Below are 11,337 nucleotides of genomic sequence, written 5' to 3'. Positions count from 1 at the left end.
TCTCAGAGGAGGCATGCACGGTATGGATGCGCAAATGAAAGCTCAGGAAAGTCACTCTTTTGGGCAAACTGATCACCAAAAGCCAAGCACTAGACTTTGTCCCTTTCTCATCCTGCAGCCTCAGCTCCAGACAGGCACTCCCCCTGGCAGGAGACAAGGAGAGCCGCCTCAGATCTTCACAAAGACAGGAATGCTCAGGAGGACAAGATAATAGAAACCTAAGGACCCAAATGCTGGGGCCCATGCCATCAGGGCCCGCTCAGCACAAGGCCAAGGGGAGCTCGCACCAAGTTCTGGTACAATTCCTAACTGGTCATGACCTGCCATCCCAGGGCATCCAGGGCTGCAGCACATGCTGGAGTGTGTAATTGCGGGGGGTTCTCTGGAGGTGGAGGGCTCACCCCAACCCCTGGGCCCTGGGGACTCTCTGCCTGCACGCCCTTCTCTGAGGCGCTCAGCCCCAGTTGTGCCAGCAAAGCCTCTTTGCTGGGGCGGGATCTCAGGGGGAAGGCCGGGAGAGGGGTGGCCCGCCCAAGCCTCCGCTGTGGCTGTTTGCACACATGTAATTAGCTCTAATTATCCTGGGCTTTCAGTTCGCCAACTTTGGGCCTGGGAGCTGCTCCCAGGGTGAACGCACCCAAGGAGCCACTGGTCCTCCGAATGAGCCCTCTCACCAGCTGGGAAGCTCTATCCTCATCCACAGCACCCTGTGTCCTGTGTCTGTGTTTGCCCAAATGTCTACACTGCCACCACGTGCTGGCTTGGGGATATCTTTCTGTGTCCTCAGTTGTGTGTCTACACTGGCCTCTGGGAAGGTTTGCGAGTACCAGGCACCAATGAGGAGAGGAGAGGTGGCAGGGCGGGGGGAGGGGGAGGATGAACTGGTTCTCAGCTGCGAAAGAAAGAAGAGCTAGCGCCCGGCTCTCCAGTCTGCACAAGTCCTACATAAACGTGAGCCAGGAGCAGGGGCCAAGGCCAAAAATCCCTGGGATTTCGGATGTAACCGCCAAACCGAGGTGTCCTAGACCATGCTCTGTCTCCTCGGCCCCCTGAGCCATTTCGAACCTCAGCCACCAGCACTCCTCTCCTGCAGGGCTCAGAAAGGTTAGGGAACTCACCCTAGGCCGCTCTCCAGAGCCACAGCACGGGATTCGGGCTTCAGGCTTCCCTCAAAAACAGAAGGTGTGCCGGGGCCTGAGAGGGAACCCTTCCAGGTCCTCCTCTCTCTATCTGGTCTCGGATCCTTAGCCCTAGGCGCCCCTGGTCCTGCATACTCAGTCTATTGCCTGCCACATCCTTCCAGCCCTTTCCCTGAGGCCAGTTCAGTCATATCTATGCTGAACAGAGCAAAGAGGAGAGCAAGCTCAGCCCCAAGGGCCTTAGTTGGAGGTGGAGGGATCAGCCTTCCCCAAGCAGGATTTCTCAGCACACTCGCTCTCCCCTTAGGGCTGAGTCCCTCCCTTAGCCTTCCGGGGTTCTCTGTGTCTGTCGTCTCTCCCTGTGCATCTCTCTCCCTGTTCCTTGCTCTTTGATCCTGTTTACTAATTCCCCATGTCTCGTTCGCTGGGCCTTTTGTCTCTGCCCCTCATTGGATCTCTGCCCGTGGAGAACACCCCTGCCGCCCCCACAAAGAAACACACACCAGCAGAATCCGCCTTTTCAATAAAAAATTACAAGTGGGAAACAGAGTAAATTAAAAAGCATTAACTTAAAAACAATCCGTTTGTCTGCAAATGCATTCCAAATGGCAGCACTTCGGCGGGGGGTGGGGGGGGTGGTGGTGGCAGAGGTGGGGCATGCTGGCCACATGTTCTGGAGCCTCAGACACAAAGTGTAGGGGTCTCAGCGCCTCGCTATGGACCCCTCCCACTAGCCACCTGAGATGGCAGGGTCTGGGGAAGGGACTTAGTCTATACTCTCCCTCACAGACCCCCACCTGATTCCGTAGACCCTTTCCCCTGTTCTGGCATCTTCTGGAGGTCCCTCTTACTTCCCCAGTACCTCCAAACCCTTCTATGCTGACCCCAACTCTCCTTCTGCATCAGCCCTCTCCCCCCCCACACACACAGATTTCATCCTCTCCCTCCCCACCCCCCAGTCTTCTATTCCATACTTGTTCCTGCCCTGCCCTGCCCTGCCCCACCTCCATTCTGCCCTCCTGCCCCAGACCACCTAGCCACCCTGGCTCCAGGAGAAATGGTTAGAACAAAGCTTTCCTTGGCCAGAAGAGACTCTCCAGGGAGCTGCATGCAGAAAGGCACTCCCAGTCCTGTACCTGCAACTGTTCTGTCCTGCCAAATGCCAACCAGAAATTGTCTCTGGAGACAGAGGGTAGCAGAAGTAGGCTGCTGTCATTTGAAGCCCCTCATCAGGAGGAAACTCTTCCTCCCCCGCCAAAAAAAGTTCACCCTGTTGCCTCCCTTGTCACTTTCAGCAACCTTCCTTTGCCCCTTTCCCTGGAAGTGGACAGATTGGAGCACATCTATTTATAATAATAAAAGGGTAATATGCTAGTTAGAATGGACATTTTCCAGACATCCTTCCTGATGAAGCCAGGGCTGGAGGGAAGCCAGCCCGGGTCCTGGGTGCCTGCGGGCAGCCCAAGGGAAGCCAGCCTGGGTCCTGGGTGCCTGCGGGCAGCCCAAGGGAAGCCAGCTTGGGTCCCAAGTGTCTGCGGGCAGTCGGAAGGAAGCAGCCTGGGTCCTGGATGCCTGTGGGTGGCTAGAGGAGGGAAGCAGCCTGGGTCCTGGATGCTGGAGGAAGCCGGTGCTGGCAGCCAGGGGAAAGAAGGCCTACTCTTGCATGAATTTTCGTGCATCTGTCCACTAGTCTACACTAATAAAAGAGAAACATGCTAATTGACCGTACCTTTGCCACACCCACCAGCCAATCAGGAGTGGGTATGCAAATTAACCTAACAAAGATGGCGGGTTAATTTGCATACACAGGTGCTGAGCGGCCAGGGGCGGGGCGGGATGCTTGCGTCGTCGCCATGGCGATGATGCAGGCATTCCGCACCACCCCAGCCATTCCGGGCCTCTGAGCAGCATGGGAAGGTGGAAAGGCAGCTCCGGGCCTGAGCAGAAAGGTGGCTCCAGCCAGAGAGAAGGTGGAAGGAAGGCCCATTCTTGCATGAATCTTTGTACATCAGGCCTCTAGTATATATATATATATAGAGAGAGAGAGAGAGAGTAATATGCAAATCGATGGAATGGTGGAACAACCAGAAAGACCACTTGACCAGTTGCTATGAGGTGCACTGACCACCTCTCAGTCCCTCCCCCCAGCTGGCAGGCTCCAATCACCTGATGGCAAACAAGGAACCGGGGGTGGATGGTGGCGGGGCCAGCTACTAGCAGCTGGGGAAGATGGCCCTGATCACAGGCCAGGCCTAGGGACCATACCCACGCACGAATTTTGTGCGTTGGGCCTCTAGTCTGTATATATGAAAGCCTAAGCGACTGTTCGACCATTAGCTAGGACATGCACTGACCACCAGAGGGTAGACACTCAATGCACAGGCATGAAAACATGGAACAAACTGAGGAATCTCAGAGGGAGCAGGGAGGGGGCAAGAAGAGATTAACCAAAGATCTTATATACATACAAGAGGCCTGGTGCATGGATTTCTGCACCGGTGGGGTCCCTCAGCCTGGCCTGCATGGACCGGGCTGAAACTGGCAGTCCAACATCTCCCAGGGTGGGCGGGTCCTGGATTGTGAGAGTGCACAGGCCAGGTCAAGGGACCCCACCAGTGCACAAATCTGTGCACCAGGCCTCTAGTTTTTATATAAAATAAAAACATATATAAAATAAAAAATATATATACAATCAAAATAAAAGATGGAATGAGAACTTATGCAGAGCTTCTAATTTCAAATCCCATGTTTTTTCCACTATATAATTCACCTATTTAACAAATATCTACTGAACACCAACTATATGCCAGGCAATGTTTTATGTCAATAAAACAGACAAGATCCTGCTCTCAAGGAACCTGTATTTTAATTGGAGGAGACAGTAAATGAAATAGTATATAATATACATTTGTTTCTCAGTTTTATGAAGAAAAATAAAGCAAGTGTAAGGGGGAAAAGTGTGAGTGTACGTTTGCTAGTCTACATGGAGCAATGAGTGGGGTGTACAAGTAAAGGCAAAGGGTACAGCAAATGCAAAGTCCCCAAGGCAGGAGGATATGTGGCTGTCATTCCGTAACTTTGATTTTTTTTTAGATACTGTATCAAAGAACAAATGTAAGTATACTACATGGCTTTGCCTGATTAAATGCATACTTTTGACATGTTGACAGTCTCTTACAATGACTATCTTTCAAATATAAACAAATTGGGTTGAACCAGAAAATGTCTACAGCCAGAATCCATTGATTTACTTTAGACTCCTGTTAAGGGGTCAACACAATACTGCTGCTGATCTGATGAGATATCTATAAATACAGTTAAACCACTTTTTAAATATTAAGAGTTAGAGAATCAAGGAAACCTGAGTGACTTCAGGTTGAAAAAGACGGCTGAAACAGAAAGGACAGGAGAACCCCCTTTTCCAGAAAGGCTGCCAAAAAGTGGGAGGAACACGAGGAACCTAACACCTGGGGGCTAGTCTAGGCCTTGATCCGCTGAACTATCTCAGTTTTCACCAGTGAAGCGAAGAGTCCGGCCCGGAGCCCCGCCCCCGGGGCCCCTTTCCTCCTTACTAAGATCTGGGATTCTGCTTTGTGAACCCTCCAGGTGGGAGTCACTGAGCAGAGCTCTCCGCCCCACCCACACCACGCCGCCAGTCGGCGCGCGCCGCCCATCCGCCGGAAGTCGCCGGGAAAAGGGCGGGGCGCGTGAACGCTGGTCCCGCCCACTTAGCCGCAGTGGAGACCAGAGGGCCTGTGCGCGGGACCCACTGCGGCTTCCGGGAGGAGTTTTGGGCTCCGCGACGCCCCTTCCAGCGCCGAGCCCCACGGCAGAGGCCGTGGAGACGCCGAGGGCCGTCTCCGCGTCGTGGACGAACGCCGCGCTTCTCACCATGGGCGAGCCCGGTTTGGAGCTGGCGTCCATGATCCCCGCCCTGCGGGAGCTGGGCAGGTAGGTGCCCCCGGTCGCGGCCCCCCTGTAGCGTGTCTGTGCTCCAGGGCCGAGAGCAGCGCCTCCCTCGGACAGAGGTGGGGAACGCCCGAGGAGAGGGAGGCGGGCCGGGGCCGGGGCCGGGGCCGGGGCCGAGGCCAGGGCCGGGGCGCGCTCGCCGCGGTTCTTCACTTCCCGTGCCTTACATGTGGGACTTGCCCCAGTCTCTAGAATTTATGATTGCTCGGTTTTTAGCTCCACATTTTGACCCAGAACTATGCATGGAAGAAAAATCATTAGTTCTGATTCTGTGCAAGGAAGGCCAATTGCTAGGAAAGGCAGTTCGATTTCTTCTTCGAAGCGAAACCGTAGGCCATTCTGAAGATGGGATCCCTTTTGCTTTGACCACTGGCCCCAATCCGTTATTTCAGTCAGAGAGCCCGGGGTCTGGCATGGCGTTCACGAAGTGCACAGGATGTTGCCGGAAGTTGAAGATAATTTAATACAGTTTCAGTTGCCAAAACTTGTTTTCTGAAAACCCAAGAGTAAAATATAAACCAGTCCCGTAAGATGGGAAGATTTTTGTCCATCTTTCCCACAGCACTAGGAGGCAGGGCTTCCCTCTCCCTCCTTCTCCCCCTCCCTCTTCCTCTTTCTTCCCCTTTGTAAATTGAACAAGAGATAAGTGAGCTTGTACCAGTCCTGCTTATATTGTTTGGAAACTTAGCACATAAAGTCAAAATTGACTTTAAGCCAATGGAATATTTAAATCCTTTTCATTTTTCAGTGCAGTTTTTTTTCATCCCCATTGGTTGGCCATACAAGGACATTTAGTCTTCCTCAATTATATAAATACATGAGGCCCTATGCACGAGATTCGTGCAAGGGGCTCAGCCCTCAGCTTCGTCCAGAACGTTGTTCAGACAGTTGTTCTGCTGTTTGGTCAAATTAGCATATTATCTCTTTATTATATAGGATTAGAGGCCCGCTGCACGAAATGTGTGCACTGGTAGGGTCCCTAGGCCTGGCCTGCGATCAGGGCCCATCAGGGTCTTCTGGCTGCCTGCTGGGGCCTTCCTTCGTTCTGTGCCGCCCCCTGGTGGTCAGCACATGTCATAGCGAGTGATCAAACTCCTGGTCTCTGGGTCAAACTCTGGAGGGGACACTTTGCATATTAGCCTTTTATATATATATAGAAGAGGATAAATAAAGGGGCTTTACTTGTCTTAACTGAATCATCCTATTTTTGTGCGTGTAAATTTTTTCACTTTGCATGAGTACTGAAGGCATACTTGGTATTAATTTGTAAACTAACATCTGCCTTTCTAAAAGAAGATGAATACAAGTGCTCATTTTGGGAAGGTGATGTATAGATTCATTTTTCAGGCTCAATGCGAAGCTTAGTATGTTTTTCCTCAATATGTTTTGCTTTAATATAGAAATAGCTTATTAATACTTATCTTTCCTCTTCTCTCTACCTCTATGAGATGTGTTAATAAAAATAATAGCTTAGATTTATTTATAGTCTCTTTCATCAACAGTTACCTTTCATTTCATTAACTTGTAGCCATTCTAAAGAATGAATAGAAAAACAGACCCACAGAGAATTGTCTAATAGTAGTTTGTAATTGTCATAACTTTTTCATTGCAACTGCTTCATTCAAGCTTATTCAATCTCACAGTATCTTCATAATATAGAATATGGCAAATATTATCACTATTAAGAAATGGAGTGACAGAAGTTAAAGAACCAAAGGCAAAGAGATAGCAGTTATCAGAGCGCTTTCGAATTCAAGTCTTCAAGGCCTTTTCTCCCATGTTTGTTTTTCTTTAATTGACTGGCAATTTGATTTCTGAAAAAAATGAGATGTCACAGTTCTAATGTGTAGGCTCATCTTCCTGTATCTCTCAGGGATAAATTTTGTTCCACTGTTTTTTGCTGTTAGCACTCTTTCTCTGCATGGTCTTTCTGGGTTATCTCATTTGTTCTCCAGCCAAACCATATCGAACTACAACAGAACTACATGTACAACTGTATACTGCCAGTTTTACCTGGATGTCCTGTATACAGTTAAGACTTAACATATTCAATACAAACTAGAGGCCCGGTGCACGAAATTCGTGCACGCGGGTGTGTGTCCCTCAGGCCAGCCTGCAACCTCTCCAATCTGGGACCCTTCGAGGGATGTCCGACTGCCCAGTGGGATCGGGCCTAAACGGGCAGTCGGACATCCCTCTCACAATCCAGGACTGCTGGCTCCCAACTGCTCTCCCCTGCTGGCCATCTTGTGGCGGCTATCTTATGTCTACATGGGGGCTGCTATCTTTGCCCACATGGGGGCGGCCATCTTGTGTTTTAGAGTGATGGTCAGTTTGCATATTACTCTTTTATTAGATAGGATTCTCCTCATATCCCAACCTCCTTAAGCCTTTTTAAAAAAAATTCCTATATTCATTGAGGTAGGAATATTTCAGTAAGTGATATCATACACTCATTTTTCCAAACCAGAAATCTAGGAATCATTCTTCATTCCCTATGTGCTTTTGGGCTACATCCTTGGTTCTCTTCTCTCTTCATGAGTAACTCTTATCTAGTCCCATGGCTTTATATGTCATCTATCCTAATATATAAAAACCCTGGGTCATAACAACCAGTAACGACTGGAGGCCGATCAGTTGGAAGTCAGTGCTGGCCCCACCCCCAAGCAAGTGGTTAGGGGTGATCAGGTAGGCAGACGGCCCCTCGCCGGGCTGGCCCTATCCCAAGCAAGTGATTAGGGGCAATCAGGCAGGCAAGCAGAGTGGTTAGGGGTGATCAGATAGGCAGACCAGTGGTTAGGGGTGATCAGGTAGGTAGGCAAGCGGTTAGGGGCGATCAGGTAGGTAGATGGCCCCTCGCAGGGCTGGCCCCGCCCCCCAGCAAAGAAAGAGGGAGGCCCAGGCCAGCCAAGCCATTGCACTCCAGCCTGTCGCCTGCAGAGGGAGGCCACTGGTAGCGGGGGGGGGGGCAGCGCTGCACAGATGGCAAGCAGTGGCAGTAGCGGGGGTGGGGCCAACTGCCTGCAGCCTGGGGAAGGAAAGCCCCGATAGGCCCTAATCTCAGGCCAGGCCTAGGGACCCTACCCGAGGGGTCCCAGATTGTGAGAGGGTGCAGACCGGGCTGAGGGATCCCCCTGAGTGCACGAATTTTCGTGCACCGGGCCTCTAGTATGCTGATAACTCCCAAATTTATATCTGTAGCCCAGAGATATAAATTAGGTTGCTTACTCAACATCTACACCCAGAAGTGAAAATTAATATATCTAAAGCATATCTGATTTGCTGTTCCCTGCCCCAGGTCATTGTAAATGTAACAGCCACTGAAGCCTAAGAGTTATCCTTGATTTTTATCCCTTATCCCTAATAATCCATCAGCAACCCTTGTCAACACTACCTTTAAAATATACTTCTCATCTCCACTCCTACCACCGTAATTTCTTATTTGGACTATTACAATAACCTCTCAGTTTATCTCTCTGTTTTCATTTTTACCCATTTACAATGGATTTCCCACTCAGCAATCAAAGTGATTTTTATAATTAAGTTGTATTGTCTATATAAAACCCTAATATGCAAATTGACCGACCAGCGGAACGACCTGTCATTATGACGCGCACTGACCACCAGGGGGCAGATGCTCAACTCAGGAGCTGCCCCCAGCCTATAGGCCCCAATTGGCGGCAGGGGGTGGGGCTCGTGAGCAGGCAGCGCCAGGCCAGCCAAGGCAGGTGCAAGCAGGGGCCCTGATCACCCCTGATCACCCTGATCACAGATCGGCCCTGATTGCCGACCCTAGGGACCCTACCCGTGTATGAATTTTGTGCACTGGGCTTCTAGTAGATTATATAACACTATAGGCCCGGTGCATGGATTTGTGCACCAGTGGGGTCTCTGGGCCTGGCCTACAGGAATCGGGCCAAAACTGGCTCTCCAACATCCCCCAAGGGGTCCTGGATTGCGAGAGGGCACAGGCCAGGCCGAGGGACCCCGCCGGTGCACAATCGGGGCCAGGGAGGGATCACAGGAGGGCCCTAGGGCATGTCCGGCCTGTCTCTCCCAGTCCGAATTGGGCCGATCGGGGCTGGCTGGCCGGGGAGGAACCGCAGGAGGTTGGCTGGCCAGGGATAGACTGCGGGAGGGCTCTAGGATGTGTCTGGCCCGTCTCGCCCAGTCCTGATGGGCCAGACCCCAGCAGCAAGCTACCCTACCGGTTGGAGCGTCTGCCCCCTGGTGGTCAATGCATGTCATAGCAACTGGTTAATGGCCTAACTGTTGGACACTTAGCATATTAGACTTTTATTATATAAGATTACTCCCCTGCTCAAAATCTTCCTTTGGCTTTCCAGCACACTTAGAATAAAATCCTAACTTTTTACCAAGGCCTCTATATTGTTTTTGTTTGTTTGTTTGTTTGTTTTTTATTAATCCTCATCCAAGGATATTTCCCCATTGATTTTTAGAGGGAGTGGGAAGGAGGGCAAGAGAAACTTCAATGTGAGAGAGACACATCAATTGTTTGCCTCCTGCTCGTGCCCTGACCAGGGCTAGGGATGGAGCCTGCAACCCAGGTACATGTCCTTGATTGGATTGAACCTACGACCCTTCAGTTCGAGGATTGAGCCAAACCAGCTAGGGCTCTATATTCTTGTATCATATGGCATCTGTCTGCCTCTGACCTCATGGCTTTGTATTCCTCTCTTGCTCACTCTACTCCAATTATATTGGCCTTATTTTTTGTATACACCAAGGTCATGCTTTGCACTTGCTGTTTCTTCTATCAGACACTGGCTGGTTCCATTCAGATGTCAATTTGAGGGGCCTTCGTATTTTCAGATATTGATAGTTGCTGTTAAAATATTAAATGATATGGTGGGAGGGAGATAAGGGTCTGGGGAGCAACAGTATTAGCCACTAGAGGAGATCTGGATGGTAAGAAGCCAGTCATTTGAAACTGGTAGAACTGTCTGAGATGGAATAGGAAGTACAAACGCTTCTACATGGGAGTGAGCCTACTTTTAAGGAATAGGAAAAAGAATGGAACATAGAGAGCAAAGAGGGGATGGTATTAGTTAAGGATTTAGGGAGATGTAGGCAGAGGGTTCTATTTTAAGTGAAATGAGAAACCATTGGAATGTTTTAAACAGGGAAAAACACAATTGAATTAATGTTTAAAAAGCATGTTTAACTTTCCTCTACTTAAAACCCTTCATTCTCTCATTGCCTTCAGTATAAAATTTAAACTCCTTAGTTTCTTTGACTTTATCTTCCCTCTTCAGCTTCACCTCCAATTACTGCCCCCCTCTTCTTTAGCTATGTAGAGCCTGTTAGACATTCTATAGCAGCCTATGTTCTTATTACTGAGCCTTTTCCACCCGTCTACTGGAATACCCTAATTTATTTTACCTGCTTAGCCCCTTAGGGACTCAGTTTTTCATATCACCTCCTCCAGGAAGCCTTGACTGATAGGCCCTTCTTAGGACTGAGTGCCCCTCTTGTGTTCCATCTTGGCTGTATTCTTTTGGCACCTCCATGATGCAAATGTTGGAACATTGAAGTTGTCCAGGATGTAGAACTCAAAACCAAAATGGGAGTTCCATTTTTAGTTTTCTGAGGAAACTCCATACTGTTTTCCACAGTGGCTGCACCAGTCTGCATTCCCACCAGCAGTTCACGAGGGTTCCTTTTTCTCCACATCCTCGCCAGCACTTGTCATTTGTTGAGTTGTTGATAATAGCCATTCTGACAGGTGTGAGATGGTACCGCATTGTCGTTTTGATTTGCATCTCTCGGATAATTAGTAACTTTGAGCAGGTTTTCATATGTCTCTTGGTCTTCTGTCTTCTTTCGAAAAGTGTCTATTTAGATCAGTTGCCCATTTTTTTGATTGGGTTGTTTATCTTCTTTTTGTTAAGCTGCATGAGTTCCCTGTAAATGTTGGAGATTAAACCCTTATCGTTGATATCATTGGCAACTACGTTCTCCCATGCAGTGGGCTTTCTTGTTGTTTTATTGATGGTCTCCTTTGCTATGCAAAAGCTTTTTATTTTGATGTAGTCCCATTTGTTTATTTTCTCTTTAGTTTCCATTGCCCTAGGAGCAGTATCAGTGAAGTAATTGCTTTGGCATCTGTCAGAGATTTTTCTGCCTATGGATTCCTCTAGTATTTTTATGGTTTCCCATTGTATGTTTAAGTCCTTGATCCATTTTGAGTTTATTTTTGTGTATGGTG

At 49.3% G+C, this 11,337-nt stretch overlaps 1 protein-coding gene across 8 annotated transcripts in view; it reads left to right on the top strand.

Moving 5' to 3' along the window:
• Positions 1–4,865: 4,865 nt before the first annotated feature.
• The window catches only part of ATR (ATR checkpoint kinase), a 168,738-nt gene continuing 162,266 nt past the window's right edge, over positions 4,866–11,337 (top strand). For 6 of the 8 annotated variants that reach the window (XR_013959982.1, XR_013959983.1, XR_013959984.1 and 3 more), the window contains exon 1: positions 4,870–5,090. Coding sequence is in view for 3 of the 8 variants with exons in the window: in XM_080657178.1 (XP_080513304.1) it covers positions 5,032–5,090 (59 nt within the window). In the remaining 5 variants the exon portion in view is untranslated. Of the gene's footprint in view, positions 5,091–11,337 lie in introns of all 8 variants that reach the window. The other 2 variants (XM_080657180.1, XM_080657181.1) reach the window with 2 other exon arrangements.

This window comes from Plecotus auritus, assembly GCF_963455305.1.
Source record: "Plecotus auritus genome assembly, chromosome: 2".
Classification (NCBI taxonomy): Eukaryota; Metazoa; Chordata; class Mammalia; order Chiroptera; family Vespertilionidae; genus Plecotus; species Plecotus auritus.
Note: the sequence above shows the minus strand (reverse complement) of the source record. Positions and strands in the feature narration are given on the sequence as shown.